General features: G+C 36.5%; 2 protein-coding genes and 1 long non-coding RNA gene across 3 annotated transcripts; 1 reads left to right on the top strand and 2 right to left on the bottom strand.

Annotated features, from left to right (window-relative positions):
- The first annotated feature begins 4029 nt into the window (after positions 1-4029).
- LOC132305464 (uncharacterized) lies at positions 4030-6292 on the top strand. Its single transcript, XM_059803103.1, has 3 exons — positions 4030-5347; positions 5712-5840; positions 5928-6292. Exons 1-3 carry the CDS (start codon positions 4702-4704, stop codon positions 6290-6292), a joined length of 1140 nt encoding a protein of 379 aa, XP_059659086.1. The 5' UTR covers positions 4030-4701.
- Positions 6293-11081: 4789 nt separating this feature from the next.
- Positions 11082-12251, bottom strand: LOC132305462 (uncharacterized). The gene has a single exon (XM_059803102.1). It carries the CDS (start codon positions 12249-12251, stop codon positions 11082-11084), a length of 1170 nt encoding a protein of 389 aa, XP_059659085.1.
- A 5422-nt stretch (positions 12252-17673) lies between these two features.
- LOC132304165 (uncharacterized) lies at positions 17674-22505 on the bottom strand. Its single transcript, XR_009481512.1, has 3 exons — positions 22273-22505; positions 21879-21990; positions 17674-18859 (listed from the first exon to the last, which is right to left on the bottom strand). It is a non-coding gene; the product is annotated as an uncharacterized LOC132304165 (long non-coding RNA).
- Between the last annotated feature and the right edge of the window lie 2453 nt (positions 22506-24958).

The following is a 24958-nucleotide window of genomic DNA, read 5'->3' as shown; positions in this document are numbered from 1 at the left end:
TCTACCAATTGACATGGTGGTTTTTTGCTTGACATGGTTTGGTCCCTTGGTCATATTAATGGGTAATTGATTTGTAAAATTGATATTCTTGTGAACTCTGATATTATTGTTCTCGACCTCGTACCAACTTTTGTAGTTTGGATCTGGGTGCATGGCTTAAAATCATCATTTTCAATATTTAAGAAGTAAATATGTAATGAAATAGCCATGGCATGATGTTCAAGTCAATAACACTTTTTCCTTTAATACCCTGTGGAGTCTAAATTGTCATAAAGACATAATATCCAATACTAGTCTCGATTCAGATTCTTTATTTTTTTTCTTTATAATTTTACATGTTTATTAAATACTAGTAAAAAAACACAAAAATAATATATTTTATTTTAAATGTCATTTGAAGCATATATTTTCAATACTAGCCATAGTTAGTCATATCTTAAATGTCATTTGAAGCATATGTTTTCCAACAATAGGCATATTCAATTATATAAATAAAAATGGTCATAAGTCACAAAATAATATACAATTTTATGATGAAAAAATTTAATAAGGTTACTGATAAGGATAATTAAAAATATGTATTCCAGCCAAACGATTTAGGTAACTCAACTACCGTGGATCAACAGATGAGGCAGGACTCGCTTGGATTTTCATTAGGGTTCGTTTGGTTATATGAAATCTAGAAACTGAAAAAATGCTAAAAATGAATTTCATCCAAACAACCGTCAACTGTCCTCCAAAGAGAGTTAGAATATGCCGCCTAATTCCCCGTCCCAATTTAGTTGCTATATTTCATTTTTGGGTTGTCCCAAAATATTTATTCGTCATTCCTTGTGAACAAACCTAGGTTTAACTTTTATCATAGATTTTTTTTGGCTGAAATTGAATCATCATTTTAACTTTAACAAAAGTAAAAGATAACAAAGGAGAAGGTAATAAAGTTGTGGCAAGCACTCCAAACTTTCTTGCTTGGAGAAACACAAAAGTTACAAAATGCACAATAATTAAAGAGCAAATGTTGCAGAACTATATAAAAGATAGCCTTTTGGCCCTATTTTGGACATTGTCAAGTGTTCTCTCCAAGCTCACTCTTTTCCCCTACAATATATGCTAAAGTCAATCTCAAATGGCCACACCACCACAAATAAACTTGAAGTTATTCATCGAAAAGAATACAAAAATAAAGTTGAAGCTATTCACTGAAAAGAATACAAAAATAGAGTTGAAGCTACTCGCTAACAAGGCGAGGAAGGTGCTATTTGCAAAGGGCGGAAAGGACTTTGTGGACTTCTTGGTTGGTCTCCTTGGGATGCCCCTTGGCTCTATCATGGTCAAGTGGTCTGAGCCATTTGGTTTTATTTGCACCCAATTCATTTTGTATTTGTTATAGATGCATTTTTTTTTTTTAGTCAGAGAAAGAGAGAGTATTACACTAGATGGTTTGATTAGAAAACAAAATGGGAATAAAATTCAATATATCTGTTTAAACCCTTATTTTTCACTTTCCAGTAAAAGATTACCCTAGTCGATTTCAATGGAAAGGTACTATGACATTCCAATAGAAAGTCTTGGGACACATGGCAACCAAGGAAGCAAGCGGTTACAAGTGGTTACATGCAACGTCATGGGACATATGGCAGCCTAGGAAGTGAGTGGTTACAAGTGGTTATATGCAAAGTCATGGGACACATCCTAAGAAGTAAGCGGTTACATGCAAAGTCATGGGACACATGGCAGCCTAGGAAGCTGGTCGATTTAAATGGAAAGGTACTACGATGTTCTAGTGGAAAGTCTTGGGACACATGGTAGTCAAGGAAGTAAGCGGTTACAAGTAGTTACATGCAAAGTCATGGGACATATGGCAGCCTAGGAAGAGCGGTTACATGCAAAGTCATTAGGGTTCATCCAAACGCTAAAAATGAATTTCATTAGGGTTCGTTTGGTTATATGAAATCTAGAAATTGAAAAAATGCTAAAAATGAATTTCATCCAACAAACGTCAACTGTCCTCTAAAGAGAGTTTAGAGTATGCCACCTAATTCCCCATCCCAATTTATTTAATCCTGGTACTGATTTATATACATATATAAGCTCAAATGCTTAAATAATATTTTGAAGGTGTTTGGCAAAATGGGTTATATAAATTGTTTTCTAAATTAATTATGGTCTATGATAGACATAGATATCAAATGTATTTATTAAATGCTAATGTTCAAGTAGGTTTATTGCTGCAAATATTATGGTAGGTGTTGGAATCAGTATTTTCTTTTCTTTACCTTTCTTGTGGCCACAACCAAACCTCATATTGTTGTAATATACCAAACAAAGGGAAGAATAAAAATAAGTTGGTGATCCACTAACAGCATTGCTCAAGCAGAGGGAGAGTCAATAACCAGCTTGAAATTTTTCACTAGACACGTCTAAAATCGATTGCGTTAAGTAACTCATCAGGAGCTCCTACCCCAAGTATTGTCCTTACCTGAACCCATGTGAATGGCTATTGCAACCTACTACTCATCACATTTGCAACAAATATAAACCAAGGCAACGATTATAACAAAAATACTCAGAATTGGAAACCAAAACATCATCATAAAACAGTAAACAAAAAACTAAAACTACCAATACCATCTTCTTCTGTTGAGCTTCTTCAACTCGGCCAACAATTCATCATTGGTTTTGCCGATGGATTGCACCAACTTTCCAACACTTTCAACAGCAGTGGTGCTCTCCCCCACAGCTGTGGTGGTACACTCCACAGCTTTTGTGTTGGCATCAATCTTTTCCTTGATGGGCTTCATCTTCTCAGCCACAATCCGCTTCACCTCCTTTGCTATATCAGGCTTGAAAAGAACTCCGGAAAGTGCTTCTATGCCTCCTAAGATGACCACAACATTGCTATTGTATTCATTAAACACCCTACCGAAGAAAGCTTCTCTGAACTCAAGATCAGAAGCAGCTTTAACAAACATCTTTTTTTTTTTGATAAGTTGATCTAGCAAACATTTGAAGCTTGGCTTTGTAGTTTGCAAACCTGTACCAAATGAAATATATGAGGATGATAATCTGTTGGGGGATTATTCTGTCTTTTGGGGTGGTAGTAGGTACAATTGCCCCAGCATTTAGAGAAAAAGGGTTAAAGAGCCATAAAACTGAGTTGAAAAAATAGAATTACTGCATCGAAATGTTAGTAGGGTGGAGAGAGAGCCCCTTAGCTTTACGAGTTTAGGGCCAAAAATGTAGAAAACTTGTTCATAAAACTAAGAATCTAATTTTGAAATTGTTTATACGAATTCAGATTATAATTTTGATCATCACTATTTTCTTAATAAGCAAGTTGATGTCATTTCGGTACACTACTACATGGTGATAAAACAGAAGCTAAATGTAAACCTATCGTCTCAAACCTTCGTCAAAATACCAACAACCTTTTCATGTATCTAAATGAATTTCAAGAACTGAAAAGTCATGTGTGAAGTGACCAAAGATTCTTATAACTAAAAGAATTAGACACTGTGCTCAATAGTATGTCTTCAACTCTAAATTTCCTTCAATTCTAAGTGCTTTAACTTAATTTGAGTGCATCAACATATTATCAACATCATCAGTCGTCATCACTAGAGTCAACATTGACATCAACATCCTCATCTAGAATCACGTAATTTGATTAAAATAAACTAAAAAGACTTCCCATCATAATTGATAATTTTAAAACCAACATCACTGCTACAACAGTAAGGAGATTGATATATATTATAAGGACAAAAGAGGAAAAGTTTTAAAAGCGTTAATAAACTTGTAAAACATATATTCTGAAATTAAAAACTAAACTTTCAAGTCTTTAATTCCCTTGTTCGAGCATCACATCATAACAATATTATATATATGTGTTGAGGTTGAATTTCGCCGCGGTCTAGTACGACACCGTTTCCTGCAAAATAAGGATGGCAAAGTCAAACACCGGCGTGGTGCCGGCCGTTGACCCTCCGACGATCAAGTCAACAAGGATTCTCGATAGAGAATTTTAATCGTAATTTGCTTAGTAGGAGTTTTTTTTGTGTGTACCTTATCCCCGAGTCGTCTTTGTCTTTATAGTCACTTCCCTTATTCTTGATAAGGGAGTTCCATCGTCCTTAGCCCATGGAGCCTACCTCGTGGAAATCCTATCCTTGATAAGATTTGAACTTATCCCATGACAAATCCTATCCTAGATACGATTTGTCATCATTCTTATCTAATAGAATGGTTATCCTTAATAACGAGATATTATCGTCTGAGAGTTGGAGAAATCTGGTGGCAGGTCAATATTTAATTCCCTTTTTTGTTAAGTCAAGATAGGCTAGGGTTATTTTTCCCTATCAGTTGCCCCCTATTTCTGGGTACGTGGTGGACCAAGGAAATACTTTCTATATTCCATTTGTTTCCTTTTTACTACAGGCCCCTTCCATATTGTAGTAGGACTCCTTTACAAGAACTTCACTGTTACTTGAAAAAGAATTTTCTTTCCTATAAATAGATAAATATATATATTTATTTATTTACCTTCCTTTTCTTTTTGGTCTGAAATCCTCCAAACTGGATCCTAACTGTGAGTTTATTGTGGATCGTTGTAGATACGTAATTAGATCAAGTTGTCTCTACCAGGTTATTGGTGTAATTCCAAAGTGGTTTCGCTATTTTCGCGATATCCGATACCTCATCATGTTCGTGCAGAAAAATAACTTGAATACTGAATCTCAATCCGAGGACTCAACCTCTGAAAGTGTTGAAGAACTCGATCCTGACTATGCTGATGAATCTGGTGTTGATTACTCCTCAAGACCAAGGACTGCTTTTTCCAAGCAACCTCCTCGTGAAGGAGAATCCTTAATGAAGGATGAGAATTTACAGAGTTGTAGAGTTAAATATTCCATTCCTTCATCTATTCGTCTTCACAAACCCAAACCAGAAGATAGATGTTCTTCTATTCGTTTGGGTGAGGTATGTTTTTTCGAGTCGACTTTTGCTGCGGGCTTGCGTTTTCCGATTCACCCATTTGTAGAAGAAATTCTTTCTCATCTGAAGATAGCTCCTTCTCAAATTTCTCCTAATTCATGGAGAATTATTATAGGCTGTTTGATTGTTTGGGGAAAGTGTGGCAATGGCCGTCTAACAGTAAATCAATTCCTGCATTTTTATTATCCCAAGAAGAAAAAAGACAATTTTTGGTACTTCCAGTGTAGATCAAAGAAGACATTCCTCCTTGTCGCAACCCCTGAAAATAATAAAGGTTGGAAGAGTCGTTTCTTCTTTATTTCCGGTGCATACGGGAAATTTCCAACTATTTGGAATAATTCAGATCCAACAGGTAAGATTTATATGTATATAGTTTCCAAATTAATAATAATTTTTTTTTTTTTTGGTACCCGAGGGAACAATACCCTCGGGTACTGTTCATGAATAGGATTTTTTTTTTTTTTTTTGTTTTTTTTGTTTGTTTGTTTGCACCCGAGGGAACAGTACCCTCGGGTACTGTTCATGAATAGGATTTTTTTTTTTTTTTTTTTTTTTTTTTTTTTTTTTTTGTACCCAAGGGAATAGTACCCTCGGGTACTGTTCATGAATAGGAAATTTTGGTTTTTTTTTTTTTTTTTTTTTTTTTTTTTTTTTTAGGTGCAACTTATTATTCTTTTTCCCAGAATTTAAGGACAAACCAACCCTCTCCATTCCAGAAGCCGAGCATGTTGGTAATGCCTCTTCTTACCCAGTAAAGACCTTTAGCGATCTCATAACTGACGAGGCTTTAGATTTGTATGTACGAGCTCATAGCTCAAAGGAAACCTCCACCCACTTAGAGAAAGGTAAGAAAAACAAACATACTTATATGTGAACTTATTGATTTTTAGTTAATATCTCATTAAGTATTTCCCTTATTACTTTTCATGTAGGCAAGAAGCTCAGTAAAAGACTCCTAGCCCAAGTCCGGTCAAGTAATCTCCCTTCTACTCCTGCTTCCAAAAAATTACGAAGGGTAGGAGAAGGGAATCATGGTACATCCGCAAGCCCTGGAGTGTTATCAGGTCCTACTCTTGTACCTCTAGGTTTCAGCGGATTTGGTGGGGTTCCTACTAGTTTCGAAAGTTTTTGTTCAGTATCAACCAACCAAGCCTTTTCCCACGGGGAATCGATTCTCGATGACGCTAATGTCGCGAATGACAAGTTACATAAAATGGTAGTAAAAAACGATACTGCCAGATTGCAGAGTTTGCCAGCATCTGAGCTTTCAAAGAAATTTCTTCATCTAATCGGCTAGGTGAGATTTTACCCTTATTATGCTCATCTCTTTTTTTTCGTTTATTTATTTATTTATTTTTAACTGTTCGCCACTATTTATTTATTTATAGGGCACTACATACTCTGTTGTTATCGCCAAAGAATACGAGAAGCTTTCCTTAGAGATGGCTTCCCTCAAGGCTAAATATGAAGATGTTACTTCTACACTTAAATTAAAGAAGATGACTTGACTAATGCAAAATTAAACTTTCAAGATGAGAAAGTGAAACTTACCAAAGAATACTCTGATAAGCTGGAATTCGAGAAGCTAGCTACCGTGGAGAATTTTAAAAATTCTAATGAATTCAAGGTGCTCATAGGCAAGGCTTGCTGTGATGGTTTTGACCGGTTCAAAGCTCTTGTCGGCAAAGATCGTCCAGACATAGACTTCTCTAGGTATGACGTTCTAAGTGAGAGCGAAGAGGAAGATTGAATTCCATAGTATTAGTTACATATATATATATATATATATATATATATATATATATATATATATATATTAGGTTTTTTGATTTCTCAGTATGTTGTTCCTTTAAAACTTTTCAGAATATCTTTGAATCCAGAGAATAGTTGCTCTACTTTTGTCTTTCATGGTATTGTTCCATACTTGTTGTTTCCTTATACAGAACTCATTTTACTTTCCCAGGCTTCACTCAGCCCGTCCTTCTTTCGAAGGAACATATTTTTACGAGCTTCACCCAGCTCGTCCCTTTAGTAAGGAAAAGTCACTTATTTCTTTTAATAAAGAAGGGGACTTAATGTGTCACTAGTCCTTATGTGACTTATAAAATTCAGTAGAAACACGTGCAATAAATACGAATAACCATTTTATTAAAGACCTATCGAAAATAATAATCGATAGTTGAATATTAGCATCCGTTACACACTGGTCTGCTTTATTGTAGCTGAAAACATTCTATCACTTTTAAAAGTGAGATAATAAAATAAAACACAGCCTGGCATGAGTACCTACTGGTAATATTTCCTCAAATGTTCTGCATTCCACGGGTGGGGAAGCTGGCTCCCACCAAGTGACTCTAACCAGTATGCCCCCGGTCTGTTGCTTTTGGTTACTCGATAAGGGCCCTCCCAATTAGGAGCTAACTTTCCTTTCCCCTTTTCCTTAGTAGCCGGGGTAACCTCACGAAGCACCAGGTCTCCTAGCTCGAACCTCCTTGGCTTGACTCGGGCATTGTAGTACTTGGATATCATCCGCTGGTAAGCCGCAACCTTGACCTGGGCCTGCTCCCTTTTCTCTTCTACCAGGTCTAGGTTTAATCGTAGTTCCACTCCGTTCTGTTGAGGTTCAAAATACTTGGTTCTGAAGGTAGCAACCTTTGTTTCTACCGGGATCACAGCTTCACTTCCAAAAGCTAACCCAAAAGGGGTCTCCCCAGTAGGGGTTCTTACGGTAGTGCGATAGGCCCATAAAACTCCGGGTAGTTGTTCAGGCCACAAGCCCTTGGCCTTTTCTAGGCGTGTCTTGATCATCTTCAATATTGTCCTATTCGTGACTTGAACCTGCCCATTGGCTTGGGGATGGGCAGGAGAGGAGAAATGAACTTTGATCCCAAGTTCATTACAAAAATCGAGGAACTGCTCACTTTCAAACTGCTTCCCATTATCGGTCACAATTACCCTTGGTGCTCCAAACCTGTAGATTATTGTCTTCCAGAAAAACTTTTTTACTTCATTCGCTCTAATATGAGCTAATGGCTCAGCTTCTACCCATTTGGTGAAATAATCGATAGCCACAATTACGTATTTAGTTTGTCCCTTCCCTTGGGGTAAGGGGCCGATGAGGTCTGTCCCCCATTGGGCAAAAGGCCACGGCCCTGTAAGAGGGGTTAACTTTTCTGCTGGTTGTTTTGGGACATTGGCAAATCTCTGACACTTGTCACATTTCTTCACAAACTCAAGTGCATCTGTCCTCATAGTAGGCCAAAAGTATCCTTGTCGGATAGCTTTATGCGCTAGTGATCTGCCCCCAACATGATTTCCATAAAGGCCTTCATGTATGTCCTTTAGAATGTAATTTGCCTCATCAATGGAGACACAACGCAAGTAGGGTAGAGAAAATCCCTTCTTGTAGAGAACCCCATCAACGAGGGAATATTTTGCCGCACGCATCCTAATCTTTCGTGCTTCCATGCGGTCCTGGGGTAGCTCTTCGTTCTCAATGTACCTGATAATGGGTTCTGCCCACTCCATGCCATGGGCCACCTGGTGTATTTTCTGTGGCCAATCCCAGACCGTGCTAGGCTCATCCAAATATCCCACGGGTATGGCTTTATCTTCCTCTGTGGTTGCCAATCGAGCCAGGGCGTCTGCCTGCGCATTCTCTTCTCGGGGAATCCGGTGAATAGAAAACTTCTTAAAAAAGCCCTTAATATCCTCTATCTTATGTTAATAGGTCTTCATCTTCTCATCCTTGGCTTCATATTCCCCCTGGACTTGTCCAGTTATTAGTTGAGAGTCAGTATATGCTACTAGTCGTTCAACTTCTAAAGCTTTCGCCATCCTGAGGCCTGCTAGGAGGGCTTCATACTCTACCTCATTGTTGGTTGCTTTAAAACCAAACCTGAGAGCATATTTGATGCATTCCCCATTTGGGGAGATAATTACTAGCCCTGCCCCACTTGCACGGGCGTTGACAGACCCATCCACATATAACGTCCAAATAGATTCGGCTTCTTCCTGCTTATCTGCAGCATGCTCGGGCCCATCTTCTGGTGTGAATTCCGCTATAACATCTGCCAGTACCTGGGCTTTTAAGGTCGTTCGGGGTTTGTATTGGATGTCGAACTCTCCAAGTTCTACCGACCACTTCATGAGTCGCCCTGAAGTATCAGGTTTGTGGAGAACCTACCTAAGTGGTTGGTCCGTCAATACTATTATTGTATGAGCTTGGAAGTAAGGCCTGAGTTTCCTCGCGGAGATAACTAGAGCAAATGCCAACTTTTCTATCCTTGGGTATCTTTCTTCCGCCCCCCTGAATGCACGACTAATATAATATACCGGTTTCTGGTTTCCATCCTCTTCGCGGACCAAGGCTGAGCTTACTGCCGACGGAGAAACTGCCAAGTACAAATACAACTGTTCTCCTTGCATCGCCCGCGACAATAATGGTGGTGAAGTGAGATACTCCTTTAGCTCTGTAAAAGCTTGCTCGCACTCAGGGGTCCATGAAAAAGCTTTCCTGAGCACACGGAAAAAAGGCAAACACCTATCGGTCGCCCTGGAAATCAACCTGTTCAGAGCTGCGATCCTTCCTGTCAATCTTTGAAGTTCCTTGGTCGATGCTGGAGACTGCATGTTGAGAATCGCCTGGACCTTCTCAGGGTTAGCTTCTATCCCTCTTCTACTTACCATGTAACCGAGGAATTTCCCAGAGGAGACTCCGAAGGCACATTTACTTGGGTTGAGCTTCATCTGGTGTTTCCTGAGGACTTGGAACGTTTCCTGTAGATCAACCAGATGGTCTTGAGCTTTCAAGCTTTTTACAAGCATGTCATCCACATACACTTCCATATTCCTTCCGATTTGGTCCTTAAACATCAGGTTTACTAGCCGCTAATATGTTGCACCAGCATTTTTTAGCCCAAAAGGCATCACCTTATAGCAATATAAACCTCTGTCCGTGATGAAAGAGGTTTTATCTCTGTCTGGCGTGTGCATTGAGATTTGGTTATACCCTGAGTATGCATCCATAAAACTGAGCAGCTCATGGCCAGCTGTCCCTTCTACCAACATATCAATTCTTGGTAGAGGGAAACTGTCTTTGGGGCACGCCTTATTTAAATCCGTAAAGTCTACACACAACCTCCATTTTCCATTGGCCTTTTTTACCAAAACAACATTGGCCAACCAGTCGGGATAATGAACCTCCTGGATGAAATCAGCTTTCATAAGCTTATTCACCTTTTCTGATATAGCCATGTTCCTTTCCGCGGCAAATGTTCTTCGTTTTTGCCTGATAGGTTTGAATGTAGGATCTGTATTTAATCGATGCTCAATCGTAGTTGGATTAATACCGGGCATGTCTTCATGTGACCAAGCGAATACATCTTGATTCTGTCTGAGGAACTGTATAAGAATATTTGTGAAATCTGAGGGGAGCAGAGACCCTATCTTCACCTTTTTTGTTATGTCAGTGTCATTCAAGCATATCTCCACCAAGTCCTCGATTGGCTTAGCCCGGTCTTGCTTTTCTCTTCAACTTCATCGACAATCAAAGCCTCCTGCTGTCTCTTTTCTTTGAGAGAGGCAACGTAGCATTCTCTGGCAATGGACTGATCTCCTCTTAGTTCGCCCACGCCATGCTCGGTAGGGAAGCGCATTAATAGGTGATAAGTCGAAGTGATAGCCCTCATCGAATTTAAGGTCGCTCTTCCTAGGATGACATTGTAAGCAGATGGACAATCCACCACCAGGAAGTCGACCATGACAGTGACTTGTTTTGGGCTGGTTCCTGCAGTGACAGGAAGGATGACTGCTCCTAGAGGATAGACTTTGTCTCCCGTGAATCCCACCAATGGTGATCTGGTAGGTCTGAGTTTCTCCTTACCAATCTTCATCTTGCTGAATGCATCAAGAAAAATGATATCAGCTGAACTTCCATTATCTACCATGATTCGCCGAGTATTATAGTTAGCGATCATCATGGTGACGACAAGAGGGTCGTCATGAGGTTGCTGCACATCTTTCATGTCTTCATCTGAGAATGTAATAACTGGATCACCTAAACGAGGCATCTTTCGATGTTGAATCTATACTCCCACTTCGCACACCTCAGATGAGCTTCGCATTCTCCTTGCATAGGCCTTACGGGTTGAGCTCGTTTCTCCACCTCCTGCACACCCCCCGGCTATGACCCTGATCTCTCCTATTGGTTGTTGATCAGGAGGGTGGTTATCTCGGCCTGCTCTTAGTGGGTTAATGTCGGTTCTGTCATTCCCCACAATAAATTTTCGCATGTGCCCCCTTCGGATCAGAGTCTCAATTTGATCCTTAAGGTCGAAGCAATCCTCTGTAGCGTGCCCATGGTCTTTATAGAACCTGCAGTACTTATCACGAGGTCTCCTTGCCGGATCTGACTTCAACTTCGGTGGCCACTTCAGATATGGTTCATCCTGGATCTGTAAGAAAACTTGATCTATCGGCATATTTAAAGGAGTGTAATTTGTATACCTCTCCGTGTTCTTATAGCGAGATGCCCTTTCATTCTGGTTGACCATGGGTTTCTTATACTTGGTTTCCTTTTCATCTCTGATCGTCAGGGCCGGCCTTTTCTTGTCTGACTTCTTATCCTCCCCTTCTTTTCCCTTTCTCGCAATCATTGCATCTTCAGCATTCATATGTCTTTTAGCTCGAACCAATAACTCGGCCATGTTGGTAGGAGGTTCCTCTGATAAAGAGAAGAGAAATCTTGAGGTTTGAAGTCCTCCCATGAAGGCGGCTAGGGCCACCTTGTCATCCGCTTCCTCCACCTGTAACATCTCCGTGTTAAAACGACTAATGTAATCTCGCAGTGACTCTCCCTTCTGTTGCTTCACAGTAAGGAGGTGGGTAGCCGGCCTTCTATGCCTCTGGCCAGCAATGAAATGGCCCACGAAGCCCTTACTCAATTCTTCAAAGGTTTCGATAGTTCCTGGCTTTAGTTTGTTGAACCATACCCGTGCTGATCCTTTAAGAGTCGTTGGGAAAGCCCTGCATATGATCTCATCCGGCATCGCGTGTAGGTGCATAAGCTCCTGAAAAGTCTCCAAGTGGTCGAGGGGATCTTTAGTTCCGTCGAAACTCTCAATTGTGGGCATTCTAAATTTGCTTGGCAAAGGGCATTTCATAACCGAGGGGCTGAATGGCAAATTCGTTTTCTGCACCAAACCATCTATGGCTGCAATGCCTTTTCCCTTCATGGCCTGCATCACACCCTCCATCTTTGCCTTGAGATCCTGTATCTCTAGGTCAACGTGGGAAATTTCCTCGGTCTTTTCAATGACAGTCGTGTCTTCATGGGGTCGGGAACTCCGTGGAAGAAAGGGGTGGATCACCTCTCTATGTCAGTTTCCCACCTGGCTTTGTTCAACTTCGGTCTCATGTGGGGGAGGATGAGTATCCTGCTCTTCCAGATTCCTATTACCCCTGTTTGGATTCGAGAGGTCTTGGCGTGGCAAGCCCTGTTGAACCGGTGGAACAAGGTGTTGCAAGAGTGCTGCATTTTGTTGGATCAACTGGTCCATACCCTGATTCAGAGTTTGGACCTGCAGTTCCAACGCTGCAAATCGTGTCTGGTCATTTGGGACGTCTAGATTTTCACCCGACTCTTCCCTTTGACCAGATCCCTGCGACGGTGTTCCTTCGGTAACCATACCGGACCGCAAACGTCTATACCCAACGAGTAATAAATCGATTCAAGGGAATCGCTGTTCCCACAGACGGCGCCAACTGTTGAGGTTGAATTTCGCCGCGGTCTAGTACGACACCGTTTCCTGCAAAATAAGGATGGCAAAGTCAAACACCGGTGTGGTGCCGGCCGTTGACCCTCTGACGATCAAGTCAGCAAGGATTCTCGATAGAGAATTTTAATCGTAATTTGCTTAGTAGGAGGTTTTTTTGTGTGTACCTTATCCCCGAGTCGTCTTTGTCTTTATAGTTACTTCCCTTATTCTTGATAAGGGAGTTCCATCGTCCTTAGCCCATGGAGCCTACCTCGTGGAAATCTTATCCTTGATAAGATTTGAACTTATCCCATGACAAATCCTATCCTAGATACGATTTGTCATCATTCTTATCTAATAGAATGGTTATCCTTAATAACGAGATATTATCGTCTGAGAGTTGGAGAAATCTGGTGGCAGGTCAATATTTAATTCCCTTTTTTGTTAAGTCAAGATAGGCTAGGGTTATTTTTCCCTATCAATATGTATGTAGAAACAAAAACAAAAACAAAAAATCAGTATGTAAAACATGAATAAATAAACATAACCAATAGCTAAAAATGCCAATTAAAATTTTAGAATAAAAAAGAGTTTGTTACCTGATGACTGAGGAGACATGTTTCTTAAAACTTTTTCTTGCTAAATGTTAAGGCCTGATACTAACCCTATAAATAAGATAACACCAAAATTGTGAAGAAGAGGTTTCACAATCTCACTCATAACAATTAAAACACCACCATCTAAGTATTATCTGTATCATGTATCAACCCAACCCAACTATACTTTCAGTCAAAATGTTGGACACCTATCCATAAAAAAAGGTGTGATTACGGATAGGTGTGATTAGCACATATTATACTCAGCTCTTATGTTAAATTAATCCAATAACAAAGTACAATGCATCAGTTTAGGAATAATCTTCAAAATTAACAAATCAATATCCTGATATTCTACATTCTAGTAACAAAACAAAATCAAAAACCAAAATTTGAAAATAAAAATATGGCAAAAAGATTGAATATATCCTTCGTGCATTACACATATTATATTTCTATGTGAAACAAAACATCTAGGATTTCTCAACAGGGTGGGCTAGAACAAAATATATCAACCAAAGTCTACTGTTGTTTAATTCAATTTTAGTTAACTAACTATGTTTCTTTAGACAATTGACTGATTAAGGCATAAAAAATCCTTGGGTAATTAATAAAAAAAAAATTACCAATTTATTTCTGAACAATTCACCACTCGGTACCCCATCTCTTCTTTTGACCAATTTACTAATCCTATTTGAGAATCTACTAGTGGAAGCAGAGTGTGAGGTAGTTCACGGCAAGCCCCTTCCAATACTATGGAATTCACTCAAAAGCATGCTTTTTGTAAGTAGGGTAAAGTGCAATAAACCCCCTTCAACTATACCCTAAGTGCAACTAACCCCCCTCAACAACAAATAACCCCCCTCAACTATGGTCTTGGTGTAGTCTTAGGACAGAGAGTGTTCTTCAGGTCATTTCTAGCTATCGAAAATTTGAAAAGTCTAATTTACCCCCCATAAAACAGTGCCACATCACAGTGAGGAAAATAGAATACATGGAGGACACGTGTCAGCAGCCTATTGGCTGATGACTTTATTATTATTTTTTCTTTTCTTTTCTTTATCCTCAACTGGGTCACTTCTTAATATCCTCTCTCTCTCTAACTTGTCCCTGTCCAAGCCGCCAATTTAAAAACCCCCAAATTGAAAAGGCGACGACGAAACCAGCAATTGACAGAACGGCGGGCAAGGCGATGACGAGCTTGGCTGTGGCGGCTTAATGGAGACAGGCTGGCTATGACAGCGAGGTGGAGATGGGCTTACTGTGACGGTGAGGTGGAGACGGCCTGGCTGTGATGGCGAGGCAGGTGAAGGGCTCGGCTGACTCAGCCATAAACGACTCGCGGTGGCGAGCTTGGCAGGATTGAACGACGGCCGAACTCACGGCGAGCGAGAAGGCTTTGGACGGTGGAGAGGATGAAGACAGCCTCGGCGGTTTCGGCTTTAGATGATGTCGGCTGTGTGGATGGCGGGTGGTGCAGTGGTGGTGATGGACCGGCGAGGGCTCAGCCTTGAGGAAGAAATGCGGCGGTGGTTAGGTTTTGCAAATCAATTCTTTACGATTGGGTTTGCTTGTGATTGGGGTTAAAATTTGCGATTGGGTTTGCTTGTGATTGGGGTTGAGAATCAGTTCTGTTATTGTTGAAATCGAATTTCTCATCTTCCAGATGAAAACTTGCCATGAATATGGACGGGCATGTGCACACGATCTATATATATATATATATATATATATATATATATAGAGAGAGAGAGAGAGAGAGAGAGAAAGAGGTTCCATTAAACAAAATTAAATGATGTATACTTATATAGACAACTACAGAGGAACTCATTCTCTGTAAAACATACAATATATATACATATTTAGGTAGATAGAGATATACTCCACAGATCGATGAGGAAGGAGGACAAAATGTTAGGGCTTGTTTGGATACTAGTTGGGTCCAAATGTATTTAAAGGGTATTATGGTCTTTTACATTCCATAAGGGCTCTATGGTCATTTAGAGAAATATGGGCTATCACGTGCCAACCATATGTTAGAAATCTATCAACCGGTTACCGGATTAAGTAAAGTGCAACCAAACAACATACTTCAAGGGAGTTTTATGCTACTTTAGAAATTTAAGGGGGTTTTTTGCTCATTAGAGTATAATTGAGGGGGGTTTATTGCACTTTACCCTTGTAAGTATTTTAATTTTCAAGAAGTAACTTTAGAGCTTTACCTTATATTAACTATTCTTGCTTGTCAAAGTTCTTGTTATGATTTTTTTTATTTTTTTTTTTATTTTTTTTTTTTTTTTTTTAGTTCTGAAAAGATTTCCATCTTCAAAAAGCTTGGCATGTTGTTAAAAATTGTTTCAGATTCAATCTCTGCAAATTTTTAATCCACTTCAGATTTTCTTTTTTTTTTTTTTACTTTTTTCATGCCCAGATTCAAATTTTCTTGTAAGACATAATTGACACACGAAAAAAAAAAATAGTAGTTATAGAAATATAAAATATATTTGTTTTGCTGAAATAGAATGTAGATTATGGTGATTACCTCAAAATGCAATGCAAATTTTGTTACTTTATATTGTAAAAAAATACTAGTATATATTTATTTTAAAAGATCATAAAAAATTTCACAAACTAGGATTTAATTTGCAAAACAAGAATTACAGACCTTGATTAGTAGATCTAGAAATAAAAATTAAAATAAAACCCATATATACAAGTTAGCAGTTGCAGAGAGAGGAAGGGCAAGCTTGAGAGTTGAGAGAGAACGGCTGAAGCTTGCGAACGGCGAACCGAACTGGAACAGCGGGCGATGGAAATTGAAAGATATGGGTTTTGATTTTTGGAACAATCTGAAATGATATGTCGGTATGGGTTTTGAACTTTTGATTCTTGCAGACAGATAGATGAACTGCAATATATGGATTTTGAACTTCTGATTCTTGTAGATTTTGTAGTTTGCATTTGCACAGAGAGAGAGAGAGAGAGAGAGAGAGAGGGCAAGTTCAGAGTTGAGAACGAGAATAGTGATGGAGGCGATTGGGGAGGCTGAAATGATTTGCCCTAAAAATATTTTTTTTTCTGGTGGCCTATCATCCACGGGCCTTTGGATTAAAATTTTATCAGTGGTTGTAGAGGCTTGTTTATGTATGACGGGGAACGATCCACATTCGAAAAGTTTGAATGATAGCTTTTGGATTAGAAAGTAATCAACGGTTGTAAAGGCTTGTTTAGGTATGACGCGGATCCGTATCAGTTTAAGGAATTTTACAGCAGCTATTGGGCTGGAGTCTTCTCCATTCTTTGGGTCTACATCCGCCCTTGGATGGACGGTTGAATAGGTCTCTGCCTTCTTCTATGTTTGTTTGGGCAAATTCCTTATTGGGCCTCTTCCTTTGCAAATTCTCTCTATTTTATAAATAAATTTGTTTTTCCTTTAAAAATAATTTTATATATATATATATATATATATATATATATATATATATCATACGGAGTATATTTTTAGCGGAAGCAAAACCTACCATAAAAAAGAGGAATTGGTTACAATTCACACGAAACTGAAAGCCTACCCACATGAAAGGTGTTAATTTCATAACCGAAATGGAACCACAAAGATCCCAAATTATTAGACATCAATTATAATTTATAGTCTGAAATCAGTTTATTTTATTTTTATTTAATAACTAACTAATTCAGATTGTCAAATCCACCAACAATAAGAAGGAATAAAATAAAAAGAAGCAAAGAAAAATACATTTAATTGATTTTTCTTTTCACTTCCATTTTTCAAGTTAACCCACGTATAAAAAAATATATTAAGTTAACCCGCCCAACCTTGCCGACCCGGTTGAACCTGCTAAAACCAACTATAATCCTTGCAAGAGTGTAGCCGAAGAAACCTTCACTCCTTTTTCTTCCTCAGGGCTTCAGAGCATTTCTTCCCATATTCATTGCATTCCTCTGTATATCTTTGCTGCAAAGAGGTATGACTTATATAAATTATGTCAATTAATTCAATCTCAGTATAAACTACTGTCGATTTTTATCAATGGTTCGATCAGAGTTTATTTTTGATCGACTCTTTAGTTGAAAATTTGTTTATTCATGTGATTAGTTGTAGAGAAAATAGTGGAATTTAAAGCAAAATAGATTTTGAAACCGAGAACTTCATTTGAGCTAAGATTTTGAAATTTTAAATGACACTATTGTTTTTTTTTTTTAATTGATAAATATTATTTATTAGCCAAATAAAATACAGGTCTTGAACTTTACCTAAATGGTTGAAATACAATTAGACCTCTACTATTGTTATTGTCAATGAGAAATATAGCGTATGACTTAATTACACATAACAAAAAATAAGATAATTAATAACATCTCGGAATTCCAATTTAATTACACAAAATAGATATTCCATAACCTCCCAAAATCGCATAGTGACGTGGCCGAAACATAGCTCATGGTCAATACAATCTAGATGATTTTTTTTATAATATACATTGAATAGCAATCAGGAATCCAAATTTCCCGTAAATCCTAATAAAACCTTATTTCAAAATTCAACCCACACTAGTATTACTTGCTCTTCTCCCAACCACATACAAATGCATTCTCGTAAATGTGGTTAATTTTCAGGTGATGCTTTTATTAATTTGCATTCTATTTTAAGATTTTAAATGTGGTTATCTGAAACTTTGATCTCATCTGCTTCTGATGGAAAAACTTGCTTGCTTCTTATATTTTGCCCACTCCTCCTTAGTGGTCCCAGGGCAGTGTTATACTAATCCATTGGGGTTGTGCTGGTTAAACACCTGCTCTTTCTTTACGCAAAGAAAGCTGCGCAACCCTTGGCCACGTGCCTTGCAAACCTGTATCAAATGAAATATATGAAGAGAACCCCAACAGATTATCCTCGTATATTTCATTTGGTACAGGTTTGCAAGGTACATGGCCAAGGCTCAAATGTTTGTGGAAGCGGTTTCTGATCCTGAGATCAGAGCAGCTTTCTTTGCGCAAAGAAAGAGCAGGTGTTTAACCAACACAATACCGATGTATCTAAATCCATTGTATAACACTGCCCTAGGACCACTAAGGAGGAGTAACCAGCCATTGTCGCCGGAATGGGTAACAATGGTGTGTGAAACAAAATAAATAGGAATTCGGCCATAATTGCCGGAGTGGGCAAAATATAAGAAGGAATGCTCAATACACTAACTGCTTGTGAGCAAGTAGATGCCACGTATATACCAGCTCTTCCCCAGATGAGATCAAAGTTTCAGATAATCATTCCACACGTAAAATATTAAAATAGAATGCAAATTAATACAAGCCTCACCTGAAACTTTTAAAACTGCTTATGGGATCAAGATCCCCATGACCTCCAGCCAGAGACATGTCATCCCCTGATACAGCTTGGGTTGAGGATATACTAGCAGTCTAGCACTAATCTCCTCATTCGGGTGGATTGCAGAACCTTGGAATCCACTTGTCTCAAAAACAAATCTATACAACCTGAATTGACAAAAATAATAGAGTCAGGGATGGTATACTGAAAATTAGATGGTATACTGAAAATTAACCTGTAGACTGGTACAAAATTTCAAGCCCCATAATTAGCTCAAGCATTTGACATTAAATCAAGCAATGGCCCTTTCTAATTAATATTTTACATCAAATTTAAACTAACTCTCGGGGATCTTGGTATTTTACATCATATTAGTATTCACATCTAAAATAGAAGAATTTAGAAAGACCAAGTCAAAATAATTGACTTCCTTGTGTTGATTAAAATACCTCTGCAATTCATAAATAGAAGATAACACAGCCAATTAAGAACAAGAAACACAGTAGATACACCGGTAAAGATTACAAGATCAAACACAAATTTTTAAGACTACTAATCTCAGATAAACCATTTGTCTAATAGGGAAGACTTTATGATTTTCTCAAAAGGCTTAAAACCCATGAACCCTAGAAATCAGAAGTCTAGGTAAGACTAATGGAAGAAAACCCAATAGGGAAGACTTTATGATTTTCTTAAGGTACGCCTAGATCCGAAACCCATACCCTTTTTCTTCTTTCTGCTGTGTAATTCCCCGCCAAAATGTCATTTACCATACCACACCCACCATTTAAATGGGTTGAGATGAAATACGAGACAGGTTTTGAAATTTTTGAGGTTTTGGTGAGTTTGACGGAGAGAGAGAAAGGACACAACAGAGACATCAAACAGCAGGGAAGAGACAGGACACAACAGAGACATTAAACAGCAGGGAAGAGACGGGACACAACAGAGAACATTAAACAGCTTCTTGACTACTACCTTAGCTGTTGTAGTAGCTCCTTTAATTTAACATAGGGAGGGGGGAAGCTCTACAAGGCAATAGTTTCGGCTCTTTGGAAGCTATGTTATATAGGAATAGAGAGCAGCGACTGCCTTCTAGGTTTGCTTCTGCTATTAGCTCCTTTTACCATCTTCTTTAGGGACTAGGAAGGTATTTAATATAAAGAATTGCGGATTCTAAATAGCCAACCTTTGTGGTTCTAGTGATTCAGTCTTCTGGGGTCGTAGTAGGTACAATTGACCCAGCATTTAGATGGTTCACTGCTGTAAGATTAAGGTGCTCAGAGAAAAGAGTTTAAGAGCTATAAAACTGACTTGAATACAGAGAATTACTGAATCGAAAGGTTAGTAGGGTGGAGAGAGAGCTCCTTATCTTTACGAGTTCGGGGCCAAAAATGCAAAAAACTTGTTCATAAAACTACGAATCTAATTCTGAACTTGTTTATAAGAACTCAGATTATGATTGTTACGGCCAACAAATTAATTACTTAATAAGCACGTTGAGGTCATTTGGGCACTACTACAAGGTGTTAAAAAGCAAAATTATAAGACAGCATGGATTGCAAAAAATCATATTATTCCCTAATCTAAAAACACTTGAAATTTTTCAAGGAAATACAAGTTATTACTAGCAGCAAAAACTAAATAGCCTTCCATACATATGAACAGGGCACTTAGCAAGTCCATTTCAATGAGTTCATAGTAAGAAACACAAATCAAAAGCATTTTAGAAAATAAATAATCCACGGAAAATATATGTAACAGCCAACCAACAAAATTAATTGACAAGGAAAAAAAAATTGATATTATTGAACTACAAGATAAACAAAGATAAAAAAAGGCAAATCAATAATCATGAAACTGAATGAACAACCAAGTTCCTGCCATTTGACAAAAATGACAATAAAAAGCTTCAAATTATTTAATCATTCATTATGAGTAATACAATAGATCAAAAAACAAATAGATTAACACAATATGAATTCATTATGAAAAAAAGTCCAATGACCAATTTCCAGTTTGGGTTTCTTTATATTTCCCCTCATATACAAATATAAAAGAAAATTTGAATGAACAATTAGCTCACCGAAATAAATGGTCAAAGACTAAACAAGAGACCAAGCAATTCAACCAAAAAAAAAAACACAAAATCAACCATAAATTATTTTTAAAAAAAAAAATTATTCTTACTTGAGTCGCTGCAATACTAGAACTATTTGCTCCCAGCCCACCTACTCTTTACTCTATGGCAGCATTCCAAGCCTTCTAGTTTCCTCCGCGCTACTCTACCACCTCCCAAATCTCCGATAACAAAGATGACTCATTATACCTACCCATGTCATTTGGACTAATGCCAAAGAAGGAAACCAAAGGGCTGTGTGTGTATTTCTGCAGAGAATAAGTCTATCAACCACAACATGCCTGATCTTCACTAGATCATTAATAGTAAAGATAACTTCTAGCTAGGCTGTCAGTACCTCAATACAGATTGAGGGAAATTACTCAGCACAGTAAGTAGATCAAAACAAATTCCAGAGCTAAAGATCTGACAAAACCAATCAATACTTCTCTCCTCCAAACCATCTTATCTTTCTTCTCTCTAGCTTCTCTTTAGATCCCAAAAGCTCATCTTCCATTATACCCACCTACCATTGGCATCATCAACATGAGACCCATCAACAACTCTCTTCAAATCCAAAATTCATATCTTCGAGAACCCTCCCTTCAAACTCATTTTCTCTCTCTCAAAATGGAGTAAAAGCAAGATGAGCTTACCATTGTCTAAATAAAAAATGAAACACAGACAAATTACTCTTTTCCGATCCTACTCATGCCAAATAGTTTCCCACTTTGCAAGAAGCAACCTATATTAGAAGCACAAAATTTAAGCGTGTCAAGAAACTTCTGGAAATTTTGAAAAGTTGACTTAAATATATACAAGCATTTTATTCACGTCTTACAAAAAAAAAAAAATTTAAATTAAAATTATTTGAATTCACTATAACAATATAATAACAAAAAGTAGAAGAATTTGAAGCTACAAGATTTAAATCAACTAATGATTGCTGAAGAAAGCATACAAAACATGAGTAACATAAAACATTTTTTTTTTTTTAAATAAGTATGAGTAACATAAAATATCAGCAAAGATTTAAAAGAAGAAGAATCAGAGGAATTAGCTGCTACCTGATTATTGATGGGACATGTCTGTCCCTTAAAAATGCCGCAACAGCAAACCTAATAGCAGATTGTAGAAGTGTAATGGGTTTCACTCAACTTTCTCTTCTCTCTCTCTGATCTATACATTATAAAAATATCGCCACGAAAATTTTGGATTACTGAACAAAATATATAACTATGAAACCTTAAAAAAATACAAAGAAAAAATTAGAATATAGCAAGGAAGAGTCAAAGACACACAACCTCTATAATTTCAGATTAAAAAATAAGAAAAGGAAAAAAATTAAAATAACACGTGCTAATAACATCAACAACAAAAATAGTAACCAAAAAATAAATTAACATAACAATCTAAACAAAGAGAGAAAAGATAGAGACAGAGAGAAAGATCTATACTAACTCAGATCTGATGAATAGTTCGGCTGTTCCAGATCGGCTGAAGCTTGCGAACGGCGAACCCGAACAGGAACAGCGGGCGATGGAAACTGAAAGATATGGGTTTTGATTTTCTGAACAATCTGAAATGATATGCCGATATGGGTTTTGATATGGGTAATAGGTTTTGAACTTTTGATTCTTGCAGACAGATGGAGGTTGGGGAGGCTGAAATGATTTGCCCTAAAAATATTTTGTTTTTGAGGGCCCATCAACTTTGAGGCCCTGGGCCACTGCCTTGGTCTTCTTGGGTCAGGGTCGGCTCTCGACTCATTCGGCTTGGCTCTTTATTTTAATATGATAGCTGAGTTGACTTGGAACCAATATCATTAATAAATTTTTTTTTAGTTGGTCTAAAATTCATCTATAATTTTTTCTTTTATTATGAACTCAAGCTCACTAAAATCTACCCCTTCATTCACTTCTCTAAGGGAGGCTGTGAGTTAGACACTTGGAGGCCTTAGAAGTCCTTTTACCTATCAAAATTTGGGAATGAGATGTGATTGTATTATTTTACGCTATCAAACATAAATTAGTTAATATAAGTATATTAAATATAAAATGAGTAACGGTTCGGTTTGGTCCGACTCTAAAAGACTTAGAATCGAAACCAAACCAGAATAAAACAATTCTTTAATTTTAGAATCAGAATCGCGAGAACCGGAACCGAAACCGAAATCCTTGTTCGGTTCAATTATCTGGTTTCATGGTTTTTTTTTACACCCCAGTGTCGTTGCATGTGGTTGTCCAACATTTAACATTGCGATATTTTCTGAATAAATTTGAATAAAAAATTTAGGGCATTTAAGACATTTGAAATCTCAGAGTGTTTTTGTTAAAATATGCGTGGACCATCCAATTTTTTTAAAAATGACACATCTAATTCTAATTTTAAAAATTAATAATTACTTTTTTCAAATACCACAATTATTCTTTTTTAATTATTGTAAATTCTTTCTGTCTCTTTTTCTTAATTATATTTTATGGCTTTTTGTTAAATCCATTTTTTCTCTTGCTTGCTACCTCTCTAACTTTTGTTCATGTTTTTGCATTCACAAGAAAGCAAAAACATGATTTTGTTTTTTTGATTAAAAATAAAAAGTGGAAATTTATTAACATTTGTTGTTACCATAATTTTGAAAACTGCAAACAATAACAGTGTTTAATAATATATATTTGTCACAAGATAAGTTGCACACAATATTTCAAATTTTTATTTTTATTTTATTTTAAAAAATTTAGTAGTACCAAAAAATCTTAAAATATATATGCAATTCAATTATTTCACAAATATTAAAAATATTCAATATATGATAATAAAATACAATATCTAATTTAAAATAATAAATTATAATAATACCCAATGCATAATACAAAATAAGATATATAAGGACATAAACTCTATAAAATATATATATAATATAAAATATATTTAACATATATGAAATTATAATAAATAAAAAATATTAAATTATATATCTTATAATTTAGTATCTACATATAATATAATAAAGATATGGTATATTATAATATAAAAAATATATTGCATAATAATTTAATAAGAGTATATAAAATAAATATAAATTATAAAATCAATTATAAATTTTTTATGCCCAAAAAAATGTTATATTAAAAATATATTTTTACTAAAAAAAAATAACGGACACTAATGTATAATATAATTATATATTAAAATTTAATTTTTATTAGCATTTAATATGTAGCATTAGTGTATAACATGATTTTATTTGAAATGAACATTGCATGTGTAATACCCCGTATTTTATTAAAGAGTTTAGTTTATTTAAATTTAATTATGTGTGGATTTCTTTACCTATTATTGTGCATGCTACATTATTATATTAAGTTCATTTAATGGTGCATGTAAATTAATTGTGTATGTTAAAATAGTAAATTTATTCATTTAATTGTGCATGTATTATTATAATTAATTTTATTTGTTGATTATGTTTAATTAAGCAATATTAGTTAATTATAGTATTATATTTATGTTATAAAGTATTATGATGATATAATATATTCTTATGTAATAATAATAATTATTATTATAATAGTTTATTAATAATAATAATAATATAATAATATTAATTATAATAGTTTAATAATAATAATAATAATAATAATAGTTATAATAATAATAATAGTATTAAATCAATGTAATGATGAAGAAATTAAATATTAGAATAGAATTTCATTTACTATGGTAGAATGGTAGATCAAATAACTTGACTATGATTTGCATTGCCTTAAAGCCATATAGGTGGGAATGTTGAAAGTTAATGAAAATTTAGATATTTGTATTATATATACTATATAAGTTGTATATATATATTAGTTAGCCATCTTACCCTTAAGGCAACTCACTTAAGTTAGAAAGCTTAAAAATTTCAGAGAGCTATTTTATAAGAGTGAAAGGAAAAGAGAGAGAGAAAGAAGCTTGAACTGGTGTAGGCGATTTTACCCGACTACGCACAACCGGCGGATTTATTTTAAATCCATAAGGCAAGTTATTATCTATTTTTCCCCTTTGAATTAATAAATTAATTGTTTAGTTTATTTTTATGCATAGAGCCAAGGTTAGGAGGTTAATAAATTATTAATTTTTATCTTATTAAATTAATGAAATTTTA

Source organism: Cornus florida, unplaced genomic scaffold (genome assembly GCF_030987335.1).
Source record: "Cornus florida cultivar Cherokee Brave unplaced genomic scaffold, ASM3098733v1 CherokeeBrave_3.0.0_Hap2_Chr04, whole genome shotgun sequence".
NCBI lineage: Eukaryota > Viridiplantae > Streptophyta > Magnoliopsida > Cornales > Cornaceae > Cornus > Cornus florida.
Note: the sequence above shows the minus strand (reverse complement) of the source record. Positions and strands in the feature narration are given on the sequence as shown.